The sequence below is a fragment of the Rattus norvegicus genome, chromosome 4, assembly GCF_021556685.1.
Source record: "Rattus norvegicus strain SHRSP/BbbUtx chromosome 4, alternate assembly SHRSP_T2T, whole genome shotgun sequence".
NCBI lineage: Eukaryota > Metazoa > Chordata > Mammalia > Rodentia > Muridae > Rattus > Rattus norvegicus.
In genome coordinates, this window is record NC_141537.1 from 53261857 (window position 1) to 53277568 (window position 15712).

Consider the following 15712-nt stretch of genomic DNA (forward strand, 5'->3'; position numbering starts at 1 on the left):
CAAACTCTTACAACCCAACTCCTTACAAGCTTACAACCCATTCCTAGGAGACCTTGGCCACATTGCTTACATTTACTCTGCTCAGAATCCTTTCCAGTGAGACAGCTCAGCAGACATTACTAACTATACCATTTCCCATCCCACCTTCAGCTGCAGTTGAGCCAATGTAGCCTGGGACACATCCACATTGCATGGAACACGTCCTTCTTCAAGTAGGACAGCGTGTTTTTTCTTTCTTATGCAATATCAGGGATACTGCTGAGGAAAGTTGAATCGAAGTTTTGGTAGCAGTCTTTACTTACATACATGCTTTACTTACATTCATGCTATCAGTATCAAATATGGATTCAACATGGAACATATGTCAGAGTGACACACTCAAGAGAAAAAAAATATCCATTTCTTTCCAGGCACCGGAATTCACTTTCACAATGAATCACGATACCCGTATCTATTTCTCCATCAGAAGGCTTGCTTTCCGGAGTAGTTTCAGTCTTCTAAAGAAAGAGTCAGAAGTTAAGTTCACCAAATATGTCTACCATGTATAAAAGTTGGAAAGTTATGATTCCTTGTCGTTAGAACACAAAAAGAGATGTCATTGTGTTTAGCAGAAATACATTGAAAGTGTCTGGAATAGATAAAGGCTGAGAAATAAGTGCCCAGAGTTAGCTATTAATGTGATATTTGGTTGCTACTGAGTTAGTGAAAACAAAGAGATGAAGAGAAAATAGGTCATGGTGATAAAATATAGTCATGGTAAGACCAGACCCTGTAAAGGCAAAGATCTGATACTTGTTAGAGGGAAGTTTAAAAAAAACATATATAGAACAATGATGTCTTCTGAGTGATTTCAAAATTGATTACTCTGTGCTTTTGATATTTTTACCCAACTGGGGAGAATTTTGGTTTGCTACAAGCACAAATTAATATGGAAATGTTCTAGAATGTTTCCTCTATGTTACAGCACAATTGAATTAAGAGTCAAAGCAATAACTGTTGTCAGGTTTTACTCACTGAAATCACTGATATTTAGGGATATTATGGATGAGACTAGAGTAGTTAAACACTATTTTGGGGAAGAATACAATGTCTTCGTCAATGAAGTAAAGACGAGTTCATTTTCTACTAGACTTATAAAGGAATAAAGGGCCAGTATTTGGAGACAGGCAAGGGCGTGTGTCTAAATCACTGCATAAAACATCCAGAAGCAGCACAATAGGACATGGGCAACAGTAAGACATTTTCTTCTTAAACTCAAGTTAGGAAGGGAATGAATGGCTTAGCATGGTGAGCATTGAATGCACAGACAATACATTCCTGACAGGAAGGGGGATTTATCTGAATTTGTGAAGCAATTGACAATTGTGAGAATGATTTTGGCTGTAACATATAGATCATGTTTGATATTGCAACGGTGGCTAAAGCTAAGGTGTGATCATGAGAAAAATCAAAACCAACCTGGGGACTATGGATAGGACAGGAAAAGGATGGGTCAGAATACAGGGAAGACTGGTGATGATTTATAGATCCATCCATCTGTGGACATGAAAGAGAATGAAGTTCGTGTCCACGTTTGCATTTCACTCTAAGAACTGTGCCAATGCAAAGCCTCCTTACCCCAGAGGCTTCACTGAATTCCCTGCCTTAGGAAGACTCTGGGCTCCAGAACTGCAACCTGAGTGCTTTTTTCAGTGTAGGGTTGCTCATCATCAGGGAAGTGAAGTGAATACAGACTAAACCATAGATGACAGCTTCGCAGACCCAGAACCATGACTTCTTATCAAACACGGTGCCAATAAAGGAGACGACTATAGTCAGAAAATAGGAGGTGAAGAAGATGAAGAAGGTGGCAAGAGACTTCAGAACAGTGCACTGAGCTCTCAGGCTGGAGCTGCTGCTGCTGTAGTGTTTCATCTGCCCCCAATGCTGGACCAGCGAGACTGTGAGTAAGATGATAGAAATCAGGAACACGAGGAAAGGAACGCCAAACCCAATCATTTTGAAAGGATTAGAAAAATACCACTCGAACATTTGCAGTCTTAGAATCAAAGAACTGTTTTTGGGTAAATGATCTAGGGTGAGTAATTCCATCTGGATATGATATTTAACAACAGAAGGGATGATTGACAAACAAGAAGCTATCAGAGCGCCCAATAGCAACCAGAGAACCAGTTTCAAAATTTTCAACCTCAGCCAGAGGAAGACGGGGTGAGAGAAGGAAGAGACCTTGACACAGTAGAGGACAGCAAGCAAACTGGTTAGCCAGAATGTCAAAACGTTCATGAACTCCCAGACGACCGATACCTTCCAAAATAAAAGGACAGGCCTAGAGTAGGTACCAAAGTTGTACAGCATCGATGTCCACTGTAGACAGAAATGTGAAATGCCCAGGCTGATGAGAATTATTTCCACCGGCGACAGTCTTTGAAAGTGCATCCACTCTCTGAACAGCACTGCAACCGTTGTGCAACTTTGCACAATTATGACTAAGGACTCAAGCACATACATGATGATAGAGAAGATGGTGACTTGGGTTGGCACCATGCTTCTACTCTGAAGTCTTTTCCAGGCCAAACACTCAGCAGTTCTGTACCACTTTCCAAATATGAACCAGGAATGTGTTCTTGCCACTCTCGGTATAAGAGAGCACCTCTTTGCAGATGCAAATCCTCCTAACTCATTTTTGACATAGTCATTTCCCTATCTACAGGATTTGTCTATGCTTTGATTATTGGGTTAAATTCACACAGGGATGCATGAAAATCTTGTTTGGCTGTGGGTTCTTGATCCTAAGATCATTTGATTATTTTCATAAAGAGAAAGCCATTATGTATGCATGTTGATTTTTCTTCTTCACCTCTTCATCTGCTCAAGGTGCCCTTTGGGTATCTTTCCATTTTTAAATAATGTTTCTGAAAATATACAAATTTAAAACTTGAGCACTAGAAAATATGGATCCTTTACTTGCACTAATGTCTTGGGTAACGTTTCCATTATGTCAAATGGCATGCTACTGCCAGCCTCGGAATCCCGTTTGCAGGCACTCCAACAGTTGGGGATGTGAGCACTGCATCCAAATTGTGAGGGGAAATCAAAAAGGTAACTGAAGTCTTTGTTTGGAAATTCCACCCATCATTCCTAAAGCTTCTGGCCTCCATCTGTTGAAGCTCGATTTCTAAAGCCCGTGCTGAATCTCTCAACTCAGAGATGACAAATTGCAGTGAAACCACCACACAGTCTCTCTCGACCTCCCAATGGAGATGAAGTATGTTTGCTTCTCTACTACTCTTTTGCTAATTCCAATGTCTTCATTACATATTTCCAGTGTTTTGGAAATTGTTCTTGTTTCATTAATATTTCTTTTGTTTCTCCTTCCATAGCTAGGTTCTTATGTCACTTTTCCCAGATAAATTGGAAGAGAACCATCTCACTGACAGTAAAGAATGTCACTTCTAAAGGTGTATACAATTCACAGATATGCACGAAGGCTAGAGAATAAATGCATTTTCTCTTGACATTGGGCACTATTTAAATAAGCACCAACTATTTAATTAGTGGTTTCAAAAGTGACAGACAGATTCGAGTAATTGGTAGATAGTGAGAGAAACAAATCCAAAGTGGTTAAGTCTATGAATTCCAAGCCTGGATGGACATTTAGTATTTCAAGATTGGGAAAGCAGGAGTAATCTAACACGAAACATTCAGTTGTTAAGCATAAACCTTCAAAACCTACTGAACTCTGTGGTGCAAAGAAAAATAGGATATATTTTGAAAATTCTACCAACACATAGGATCACAATTAGAAAATATCTGCTTTTGAAGTTTTAGTAAAAATGCAAAAGAGTAGGAAATGAAATAATGAAACAATAGCTCGTAATTAAGGGATGGGTTGGTTGAAATGTGGACTTTGCACACAATGGGACTGGGAGAGAAAGTGTGAAATGTGTTTAGAAACATACAATGGCCGCAATGACCTTTGCTTTGTATACTGGTCTAGGCAGCATACTTCTTCCTATGTTCAGTGATGAACAAATACTGTGATGGTTTCAAGTCTCTGTCTCAGGGACTGTTCAACTACAATATCATGTCACAGCCCTCAGGACTGATAATAGCTACAAGAGTTTTACAAGAAATGAATCTCTGTCCAAGGTGCTGTTCCTATCTAGCCTACAGCTGAAGGGACACCAGATGCTGCCCTCGATGCTGCCCTCCCTCACAGGTGTTCTTCCTGTGGTCACAGAAATTAAATGCCCTCCATATTCCCTTTGGAAGAATTTGACTGAGATGCACAAAGTGAATTAGGGTTAGAACTTCAAAGACTGGTTCTTCTGTGGTATGGCCAAATCTCTTCACTCTGCACTGTAGTGGGGTCTGCCTTCTGCCACCTCCTTTAGCAGTTCCCTGAGAATTTCCACCCATTAGCAATTAGTGACAAGTTGACAGGGCCCAGCTCTATGTGACATCTGCAGTTATTAAAAACACCCCCCAAAACCCAAAACCCCACAAAACAAAACAAACAAAACATTTTGCTGCCTTTATTTATTTATTCATTTACTCATTGTGTGTGTGTGTGTGTGTGTGTGTGTGTGTGTGTGTGTGCCCTATGTCTTTGTCTGTGTGTATAACATGCATGCTACAACCTAGTTGTAAAGAGGTCAGAGGACAACTTGTGGGAATCAGGATTCTTTTCACCACGGGGATCTTGACAATCACATTTAGTTTGTCAACTTGCTGGTTGGTGCCTCTGGCCATTGAACTTTCTGGCCTTCTGAAATTTATGAATTGGCGTGTAGGATCTTCAGGCTGCTTGTTCCTTCCAGTACTTTGTCCTTAGATAGAGCAGAGGCCCACTAGCTTGTTTCCTAGATGTTTCTATTCTTTCCTCAGAGACAGAATAAAATTCATAGTTAAAGGTTTTGTATCTGTCCCTCCTGGTAAGTAACTAGGTTAGGGACTAACCTAGTTTCATCTAAAACTACCTGATTATTCCTACTTGTAAGTTTGGTGTGAAAAATTTGCTCAGCTATGGATTTTACTATTGCTAAACTAGACACATGCAGTCCTAGGCATGCATCTTTTATTATTGAAAATAGATTTTTGTCCATAGGATATATTCTGATTTTAGTGTCACCTCCTTCAACTCCTCCTGGATCTTCCACACCTCCCAACCAGCCAAATCCACACCTTTTCCTGCTCCCTCGCCCTCTCTCTCTCATTACAAAACTAATCTCTTTTTTTATATATGTGTGCTTGTGTGCATATCCACTTTATAAAATACTGAATATAGAAAAATTATAAAGAACATTTGATTAACAGTAGGCGAACAATAATAACTAATAATCTCACAAAGGTAAACTTTGTAATGTTCTCATCTCAGGAACAAAATACAGTTTTGGTAATATTAACTTGAGTTGGAAACTGTAGGGTAAGGGAAGGCTGTCTATACTTCTGGAAGAAATGCAAGTTAATGGTGCTCCATTGAAGAGCAATTTGTTCCTATTAATAAGACATTACTTCTTGGGTGTTTGTTATAGAGAAACTCTTATGCATTTGTGACGAAGGAGATGTTTACAAGTCTCTTTCAGAGATTCTCATAATACCTATGGACTAGAAACTACATCAACGGCCAGCAGCTGAGTAAGAGATAAAGTGTGGCACATTTATATGATGCCATAAAGCCACACAGACTTTTATTTGCCTTCCTCCAAACTAGTTTACTGCACTTGACTCTTGGCGACGACGGAGCCTCTTGCTGGAGAGGTTTTAAATTCCAGACTTAGTTTAATATCTCCTTTGCATATTGAGTCTGGACATGAAAATCAATTCTGGGGGCCGAGTCCAGAGAGAAGCCTGCCGAGGTGGTCTATGGGAATATTCCTCTTTGACAGAGGTACACAGGCCCTTCTTTTCATCCTGTATTATTCTAAATTATATGTGATGCTGAGATGAGCTACAGTCCTGAGGGGAAATCAGAGGAAGCACGCACATACGCAGGCAAGGACACAGAAGCTCGTGTTGTTGCAGGCTGTTTAATGAGTCTGGCTTGAATTAACTCTGAAATACTATTTTGTGTGCAGAGTTCATCCCTGTAGTTTAAGCCACTGAGAAGCTTGGGGCCGTGGAAATGGAGGGTGAGAGAGAAGTACAGTATTTTAGTTGCTGAGTCAAGAGACCTACAAACCCTCATTTTATGCAGCACTTAAGGAAACTTTGAAGCACCGTAAAGCAGACCTGATTGTTAGGCTCTCCAGTGAATACCATGCTCTCCGATAGACCAAGTGTAAACCGATATGTTATATGAATGAGATGATAATCCTATACCATTCTAACAAGAAATTAGCACAAATGCCAAAATATGGGCACCCAAATTGTTTCTGTACCATGCTCTCAAATGCTGCTATTTCAGACACTCACCACTATGCCTAATGTTTGAAAAATGTCTAATTTTTTTTAATTAGGCATATGGGTGTTTGGCTTGTATGAATTTGTGTGCCTGTGAACCGTGTGTGTCTCTGACCAGCAGAGAGTGTTGGATACCCTGAAACTGGAATTACAGCCTGCCGTGGGCTGCCACACATGTGCTTGAATTGAACTTGAGTTTTCTGCAAGACCAGCAAGGGCACTAGGTTCACTCCCTAGCCCCTGTACCTGACTTTTAAGTGTGTGGTGGATATCTGAGCTCATGTCTTTGTGCTTTTGCACAAGCGTTACTGAGTAGTTGAATCCACAGGACTCAGGCATATTTATGAAATGAGAGTAAGCTGCATTCAGAATAGAAAAATATCAGAAATAATTTCCAAAAGCTCTAAATCCATGGGCAGAGGGGTTATGCTCTCACACGGCACTCTCACATGCCCTCTGCCATTGCACTATGCCTTTGTACTCTCTTGTACTCTCCCTTTGCACTCTCAAATGCACTCCAACACTGCACTCTCCCCTTGCACTCTTCCACTGCACTCTCCCCTTGCACTCTCCAGACGCACTCTCACAAGGCATTCTTACATTACACACACCCTCTCATTGTACTCTCCCATTGCACTCTGAATCCCAGGGAAGAAGCTGACCTCAGTCCATGCGGGAGGTTCTGGAATCTGACTTTCTCCTCTCTGAAAGGCTTATGTCCCAAGTGGACATAAGAATATGATGGGAAGTTACTGACATCATTGATAAACTCATTCGGCCAGAAATATGATATTTAAAAGAATGAGTATGAGTGCAATGAAAAGGAACATGCTAGCATCTAAAAACCGAAAGATCTGAAACCCTTCTGCCAATAGTTTGGGGCTACAGATGTAAGAGTGTTTCTTTGCTGTGTAAAGATATTATCAGAAAATATACATAACTAAAACAACAAAGGTGTTAATTGCTTTTCTGTCAATTAATAAATCCATGGCTTTTTAAAAAAATGATAAAATACTTTTCTAACTTCAGTTTGCATATAAATACAGCGCTGAACAAGATACTAACAAAGAGACAATGAGCAAGAAGAAAGATACAGACGTAAAAAGATTATATTAAGTTGATAGTATATTTTTTACTATGACTCGGTGTTGCATAAATATAAATTTACTTCTTTTCATGCAGATGTATATTTGGGACTTCATCTCTTCTACCTTCCTTTTGTATAATTTAGGGAAAAGATGCTAGGTGCAAAAGGCTGAAATTAATTTAATCATTCACATACAGATGTGATATTGTGATGTTGGCACAGCACACAGTGTGGCAGTTTTGACTTCTCTTCCCAGTTTTTCATGAGGTGGTCCGTAGGTTCAGTGTGATTCATTGCTTATTTCTCTGCTTTGGGTAGATACAAAGGAAAGAGTGAACTCTATAGTAGGTAAGAATAAGCTGGCATAAATAGACAAGTTATCTGACCACTGAATGTTTTGTAAAAATGAAGTCTTTATTCCCATGCTAGCACACACAAGATGTTTGATGAGCCAAGTTAATTTTAGGACGTGATTTTTAAAATCTCTGCAAAACATAAACGTCTTTAAAATTGTGATAAAGAGGTGCTGACTTCAGAGCTCCTTAGGTAACATTATGACAGAAATGATTCTACTCATATCAAACTCATTTCTATCTTATTTTCAATGCTATGACAAAAAAAAAAAAAACTGGCAAGAAGCAACTTAAAGAAGGAACTCATTCCAAAAATGTGAGAGAATACGTTCCATCATGGTAGAGAAGGTATGGTGGCGATAGAGGAGTCAGGCTGGTTACCTTATGTTTGGAGGGTTATAAACACTCGCCAGCCTCTGTGGGATGATGTCACAGGTGAGGCAGGTACAAGATAGAATGAGGCCTGTCATTGGACAAGAAGGAAGGATGGGAGAAAAGTTTGAAGGAAGAGGAGGAGACAGCAGAGTAGCCACGGGACAACATGGAGGACCATGTTAAGATTCCACGCTGCACCTTTACAGGTTGTTATGAATGTTCTTAAGGGATGGGTGTGTACCAGGCTTTGTATGTTTAGGTGGGTAATTATATCTTATCAATTGGATCGGAGGTTATTGTATTGTGTGGTCTTCCATGTAGCCATTTAAGTGTACAAAACTGTGAGGCAGCTAGAGACACTGGGCTGCCACGGAATTGGGATGTGTGCTTCTGGCAAGATATCTACCAGATATCTTGGGGCACTGTGGTGTCAGACCTAGTGAGGGATAAAAGACAGCATTTTATTTTTTATTACTTACAACCACACACCTCTTCCAGTTAGGCGCTATTTCCAAACTGTTCCACAACTTTTCAAGGAAGGCCACTAGTAGGGAATAAGGTGTTCAAACACATGAGCCTGTGGAATACAGTTTGCATCCAAAAAATAAAAATAAGTAAAAGTGGTTGTTATTGTGAAAGCATGCGACTTCTATCAAATACATTTTATTTTTTCAAATCAAAGATGATTACATCTGTTCCTTCATTCTTTTTATTGGTCGATTTTCATTGTGAAACCCACATTGACTTTTACTAATAATTACCTATACTACCCACATTGACTTTTAATAATAATTATCTATACCACTCAGTTATTGTATACATTTCTTTTGCTTTGCTGCTAACATTGACTTAAAAGCAGTTAGCTGGAGAGCTTTGTTTCAGTGTTCACAAAGTTGCCAGTGTGAATTCTTCTACCCCATCCCTTTACTTTCTCTCTCTTGCTCTCTCTGAGACAGGGTCTCACTTTGTACCCTACACTGACCTTAAATTAATGATCCTCTTGTTTTTACCTTCCAAGAGCTAGAATTAGAATGGTATGCCATCACATGAAGACACACACACACACACACACACACACACACTCACACACACACACACTCATACACATACACTCACACATTCACACACACTCACTCACATACACACTCACACACTCACACACACGCTCATATACACGCTCACACTCACACACACTCACACACACTCACACACACTCACACACTCACACACACATACACACACTCACTCACACACACTCACACACATTCCACACACATATACACTCATACACTCGCACACTCACATACACACTCACACACTCACACATTCACACATACACTCACACACATACACACACACTCACACACACTCACACACACTCACACATATACACTCATACACTCACACACTCACATACACACTTACACACTCACACATTCACACACACTCACATACACACACTCACATACACACTCACACATACTCACACACACTCACACACTCACACACTCACACACACACACTCACACACGCTCACATATACACGCACACACGCTCACACACTCACACACACTCTCACACACTCACACACTCACACACACTCACACACTCACACTACACACTACACACTCACACACTCACACACACTCACACACTCACATATACACGCACACACACTCACACACACTCTCACAATCACACACACACGCTCACACACACACGCTCACACACACACACACACACACACACACACACACACACACACGGGTATTATATATATTTAACCTAAGTACATAGAGCTCCAAGTCTCTCCTTCAGTACTATCTTCATCACTGTGGTTTGCTCTATTTTCATCATTTTTCTCCAAATATTTTCTAAATTTAGTTTGAGATTTTGTCTTTGATATATTAGCTATTTAAAAGCCCATTATTGAATTTCCAAAGATTAATGAATCTTCCAGTTTCACTTCTGTTGTTGATTTCTAATTTAATCCCGTTGTGATCAGAAATGGTGCTTTGTAAAATGTTTGTCTTTTAAAAAGCCACAGGGACTTAATTTCTAAAATACAATCTATCATGGAAAACTCTTGGTATATTAAAATAAAAAAAAGCTATGATGACACTGTTTTGTGATGTTGTGTTTACATATAAAATGTCTGTGACAGGCACTTGGTTTGAATTTTTTTCCCAAGTAAGGGTACTATTTACAGAGGAAGTATAATTTGTAGGAGATGGGGTCTACAGGGAAGAAATGGAGGTGGATCCTTTGTGATATATTATTCACAACTCCTTCCTGTGGTTATAAGGCATCTTTCAATAATAATAATAATAATAATAATAATAATAATAGTAGTAGTAGTAGTAGTAGCAGCAGCAGCAGCAGCAGCAGCAGCAGCAGCAGTAGTAGTAATAGTAATATGTTTCATGATTGCCTATTTACTTACCTTTATTGAGACTTTAAAATAATACACACAGCTTTAAGCTATTCTTTATGTTCCTCTCATCTCACCCTGCAAGGCCATACACATTTCTTATAAGAAATATCTAATGGTGTCCAACTGCTTCCTCTTCATTACCTGGAGTTGTCTTCACTGTCCTTCACTTTTAAACAATAGTATGGTGGATATAAGATTTTCCATTGACATTTCTTGGTATTTCTGATGACAACTCTGCTTTTGGTGTTAATAAAGATCTCCCATGTGATTGGTGGTTTGTCATCTTGCTCCTTTCAAGTTTATACCTTTGGGTTCATCTTACTTGATATTTTCGAGTGTCCTGATATTTGGTATAATATCCTCAAAAAATTAAGGAAGTTTCAACCATCATTAATTATTCATTTCCTTCTGGGCCACTCGTGTTGCTCTGGTCTACTCAGGGGTGTTCTATTGGTCTCTTAGGATCTGGATGCTTTTCTTCAATTTTAATTTTCTTTCTACTCCTCAGACATAGAAATTTTCATTATCTTGTCTTCAAGTTATTAACATTTTCTCATATCAGCTTAAATCTATATTTTGAATGATTTTTATTTTTAAACTTCAATTCTATCTTTCAACTTTAAAAGTTCTTTTGCGGCAGCTCTCTGCTCCCAGACCCGGTGAGAGAGAGACCCAACCGCCTGGTCAGGTGGGCACTCCTGAGGCTGCAGAGCGGAAGAGACCACCAACACTGCTCACCCCTGCCCACATCCCTGGCCCAAGAGGAAACTGTATAAGGCCTCTGGGCTCCCGTGGGGGAGGGCCCAGGAGCGGCAGGACCCCTGCCACAGACACCGCCGGACCCTGAAGGAAACAGACCGGATAAACAGTTCTCTGCACCCAAATCCCGTGGGAGGGAGAGCTAAACCTTCAGAGAGGCAGACAGGCCTGGGAAACCAGAAGAGACTGCTCTCTGCACACACATCTCGGACGCCAGAGGAAAAAGCCAAAGACCATCTGGAACCCTGGTGCACTGAAGCTCCCGGAAGGGGCGGCACAGGTCTTCCTGGTTGCTGCCGCAGCAGAGAGCCCCTGGGCAGCACCCCACGAGCGAACTTGAGCCTCGAGACCACAGGTAAGACCAAATTTTCTGCTGCAAGAAAGCTGCCTGGTGAGCTTGGGACACACGGAAGCAGAATTTCTCTAGAACCGGGCACGTTCTGTGTTTACCGGAAGTCCCACACCCGCGGATCCCGGCCCGCAGCAGCTCTCTGCTCCCAGACCCGGTGAGAGAGAGACCCAACCGCCTGGTCAGGTGGGCACTCCTGAGGCTGCAGAGCGGAAGAGACCACCAACACTGCTCACCCCTGCCCACATCCCTGGCCCAAGAGGAAACTGTATAAGGCCTCTGGGCTCCCGTGGGGGAGGGCCCAGGAGCAGCAGGACCCCTGCCACAGACACCGCCGGACCCTGAAGGAAACAGACCGGATAAACAGTTCTCTGCACCCAAATCCCGTGGGAGGGAGAGCTGAACCTTCAGAGAGGCAGACAGGCCTGGGAAACCAGAAGAGACTGCTCTCTACACACACATCTCGGACGCCAGAGGAAAAAGCCAAAGACCATCTGGAACCCTGGTGCACTGAAGCTCCCGGAAACGGCGGCACAGGTCTTCCTGGTTGCTGCCGCTGCAGAGAGCCCCTGGACAGCACCCCACGAGCAAACCTGAGCCTCGGGACCACAGGTAAGGCCAAATTTTCTGCTGCAAGAAAGCTGCCTGGTGAACTCAAGACACAGGCCCACAGGAACAGCTGAAGACCTGTAGAGAGGAAAAACTACACGCCCGAAAGCAGAACACTCTGTCCCCATAACTGACTGAAAGAGAGGAAAACAGGTCTACAGCACTCCTGACACACAGGCTTATAGGACAGTCTAGCCACTGTCAGAAATAGCAGAACAAAGTAACACTAGAGATAATCTGATGGCGAGAGGCAAGCGCAGGAACCCAAGCAACAGAAACCAAGACTACATGCCATCATCGGAGCCCAATTCTCCCACCAAAACAAACATGGAATATCCAAACACACCAGAAAAGCAAGATCTAGTTTCAAAATCATATTTGATCATGATGCTGGAGGACTTCAGGAAAGACCTGAACACACTTAGGGAAGCACAGGAAAACATTAATAAACAAGTAAAAGCCTACAGAGAGGAATCGCAAAAATCCCTGAAAGAATTCCAGGAAAACACAATCAAACAGTTGAAGGAATTAAAAATGGAAATAGAAGCAATCAAGAAAGAACACATGGAAACAACCCTGGATATAGAAAACCAAAAGAAGAGACAAGGAGCTGTAGATACAAGCTTCACCAACAGAATACAAGAGATGGAAGAGAGAATCTCAGGAGCAGAAGATTCCATAGAAATCATTGACTCAACTGTCAAAGATAATGTAAAGCGGAAAAAGCTACTGGTCCAAAACATACAGGAAATCCAGGACTCAATGAGAAGATCAAACCTAAGGATAATAGGTATAGAAGAGAGTGAAGACTCCCAGCTCAAAGGACCAGTAAATATCTTCAACAAAATCATAGAAGAAAACTTCCCTAACCTAAAAAAAGAGATACCCATAGACATACAGGAAGCGTACAGAACTCCAAATAGATTGGACCAGAAAAGAAACACCTCCCGTCACATAATTGTCAAAACACCAAACGCACAAAATAAAGAAAGAATATTAAAAGCAGTAAGGGAAAAAGGTCAAGTAACATATAAAGGGAGACCTATCAGAATCACACCAGACTTCTCGCCAGAAACTATGAAGGCCAGAAGATCCTGGACTGATGTTATACAGACCCTAAGAGAACACAAATGCCAGCCCAGATTACTGTATCCAGCAAAACTCTCAATTAACATTGATGGAGAAACCAAGATATTCCATGACAAAACCAAATTTACACAATATCTTTCTACAAATCCAGCACTACAAAGGATAATAAATGGTAAAGCCCAACATAAGGAGGCAAGCTATACCCTAGAAGAAGCAAGAAACTAATCGTCTTGGCAACAAAACAAAGAGAATGAAAGCACACAAACATAACCTCACATCAAATATGAATATAACGGGAAGCAATAATCACTATTCCTTAATATCTCTCAATATCAATGGCCTCAACTCCCCAATAAAAAGACATAGATTAACAAACTGGATACGCAACGAGGACCCTGCATTCTGCTGCCTACAGGAAACACACCTCAGAGACAAAGACAGACACTACCTCAGAGTGAAAGGCTGGAAAACAACTTTCCAAGCAAATGGTCAGAAGAAGCAAGCTGGAGTAGCCATTCTAATATCAAATAAAATCAATTTCCAACTAAAAGTCATCAAAAAAGATAAGGAAGGACACTTCATATTCATCAAAGGAAAAATCAACCAAGATGAACTCTCAATCCTAAATATCTATGCCCCAAATACAAGGGCACCTACATATGTAAAAGAAACCTTACTAAAGGTCAAAACACACATTGCACCTCACACAATAATAGTGGGAGATTTCAACACCCCACTCTCATCAATGGACAGATCATGGAAACAGAAATTAAACAGTGATGTCGACAGACTAAGAGAAGTCATGAGCCAAATGGACTTAACGGATATTTATAGAACATTCTATCCTAAAGCAAAAGGATATACCTTCTTCTCAGCTCCTCATGGTACTTTCTCCAAAATTGACCATATAATTGGTCAAAAAACGGGCCTCAACAGGTACAGAAAGATAGAAATAATCCCATGCGTGCTATCGGACCACCACGGCCTAAAACTGGTCTTCAATAACAATAAGGGAAGAATGCCCACATATACGTGGAAATTGAACAATGCTCTACTCAATGATAACCTGGTCAAGGAAGAAATAAAGAAAGAAATTAAAAACTTTTTAGAATTTAATGAAAATGAAGATACAACATACTCAAACTTATGGGACACAATGAAAGCTGTGCTAAGAGGAAAACTCATAGCGCTGAGTGCCTGCAGAAAGAAACAGGAAAGAGCATATGTCAGCAGCTTGACAGCACACCTAAAAGCTCTAGAACAAAAAGAAGCAAATACACCCAGGAGGAGTAGAAGACAGGAAATAATCAAACTCAGAGCTGAAATCAACCAAGTAGAAACAAAAAGGACCATAGAAAGAATCAACAGAACCAAAAGTTGGTTCTTTGAGAAAATCAACAAGATAGATAAACCCTTAGCCAGACTAATGAGAGGACACAGAGAGTGTGTCCAAATTAACAAAATCAGAAATGAAAAGGGAGACATAACTACAGATTCGGAGGAAATTCAAAAAATCATCAGATCTTACTATAAAAACCTATATTCAACAAAATTTGAAAATCTTCAGGAAATGGACAATTTCCTAGACAGATACCAGGTATCGAAGTTAAATCAGGAACAGATAAACCAGTTAAACAACCCCATAACTCCTAAGGAAATAGAAGCAGTCATTAAAGGTCTCCCAACCAAAAAGAGCCCAGGTCCAGACGGGTTTAGTGCAGAATTCTATCAAACCTTCATAGAAGACCTCATACCAATATTATCCAAACTATTCCACAAAATTGAAACAGATGGAGCCCTACCGAATTCCTTCTATGAAGCCACAATTACTCTTATACCTAAACCACACAAAGACACAACAAAGAAAGAGAACTTCAGACCAATTTCCCTTATGAATATCGACGCAAAAATACTCAATAAAATTCTGGCAAACCGAATTCAAGAGCACATCAAAACAATCATCCACCATGATCAAGTAGGCTTCATCCCAGGCATGCAGGGATGGTTTAATATACGGAAAACCATCAACGTGATCCATTATATAAACAAACTGAAAGAACAGAACCACATGATCATTTCATTAGATGCTGAGAAAGCATTTGACAAAATTCAACACCCCTTCATGATAAAAGTCCTGGAAAGAATAGGAATTCAAGGCCCATACCTAAACATAGTAAAAGCCATATACAGCAAACCAGTTGCTAACATTAAACTAAATGGAGAGAAACTTGAAGCAATCCCACTAAAATCAGGGA

At 40.6% G+C, this 15712-nt stretch overlaps 1 protein-coding gene across 1 annotated transcript; it reads right to left on the minus strand.

Moving 5' to 3' along the window:
• Positions 1 to 1644: 1644 nt before the first annotated feature.
• On the minus strand, positions 1645 to 2544 carry Tas2r118 (taste receptor, type 2, member 118). The gene is given in 1 exon segment (NM_023994.1): positions 1645 to 2544. A coding segment is annotated over 1 exon segment (900 nt).
• Between the last annotated feature and the right edge of the window lie 13168 nt (positions 2545 to 15712).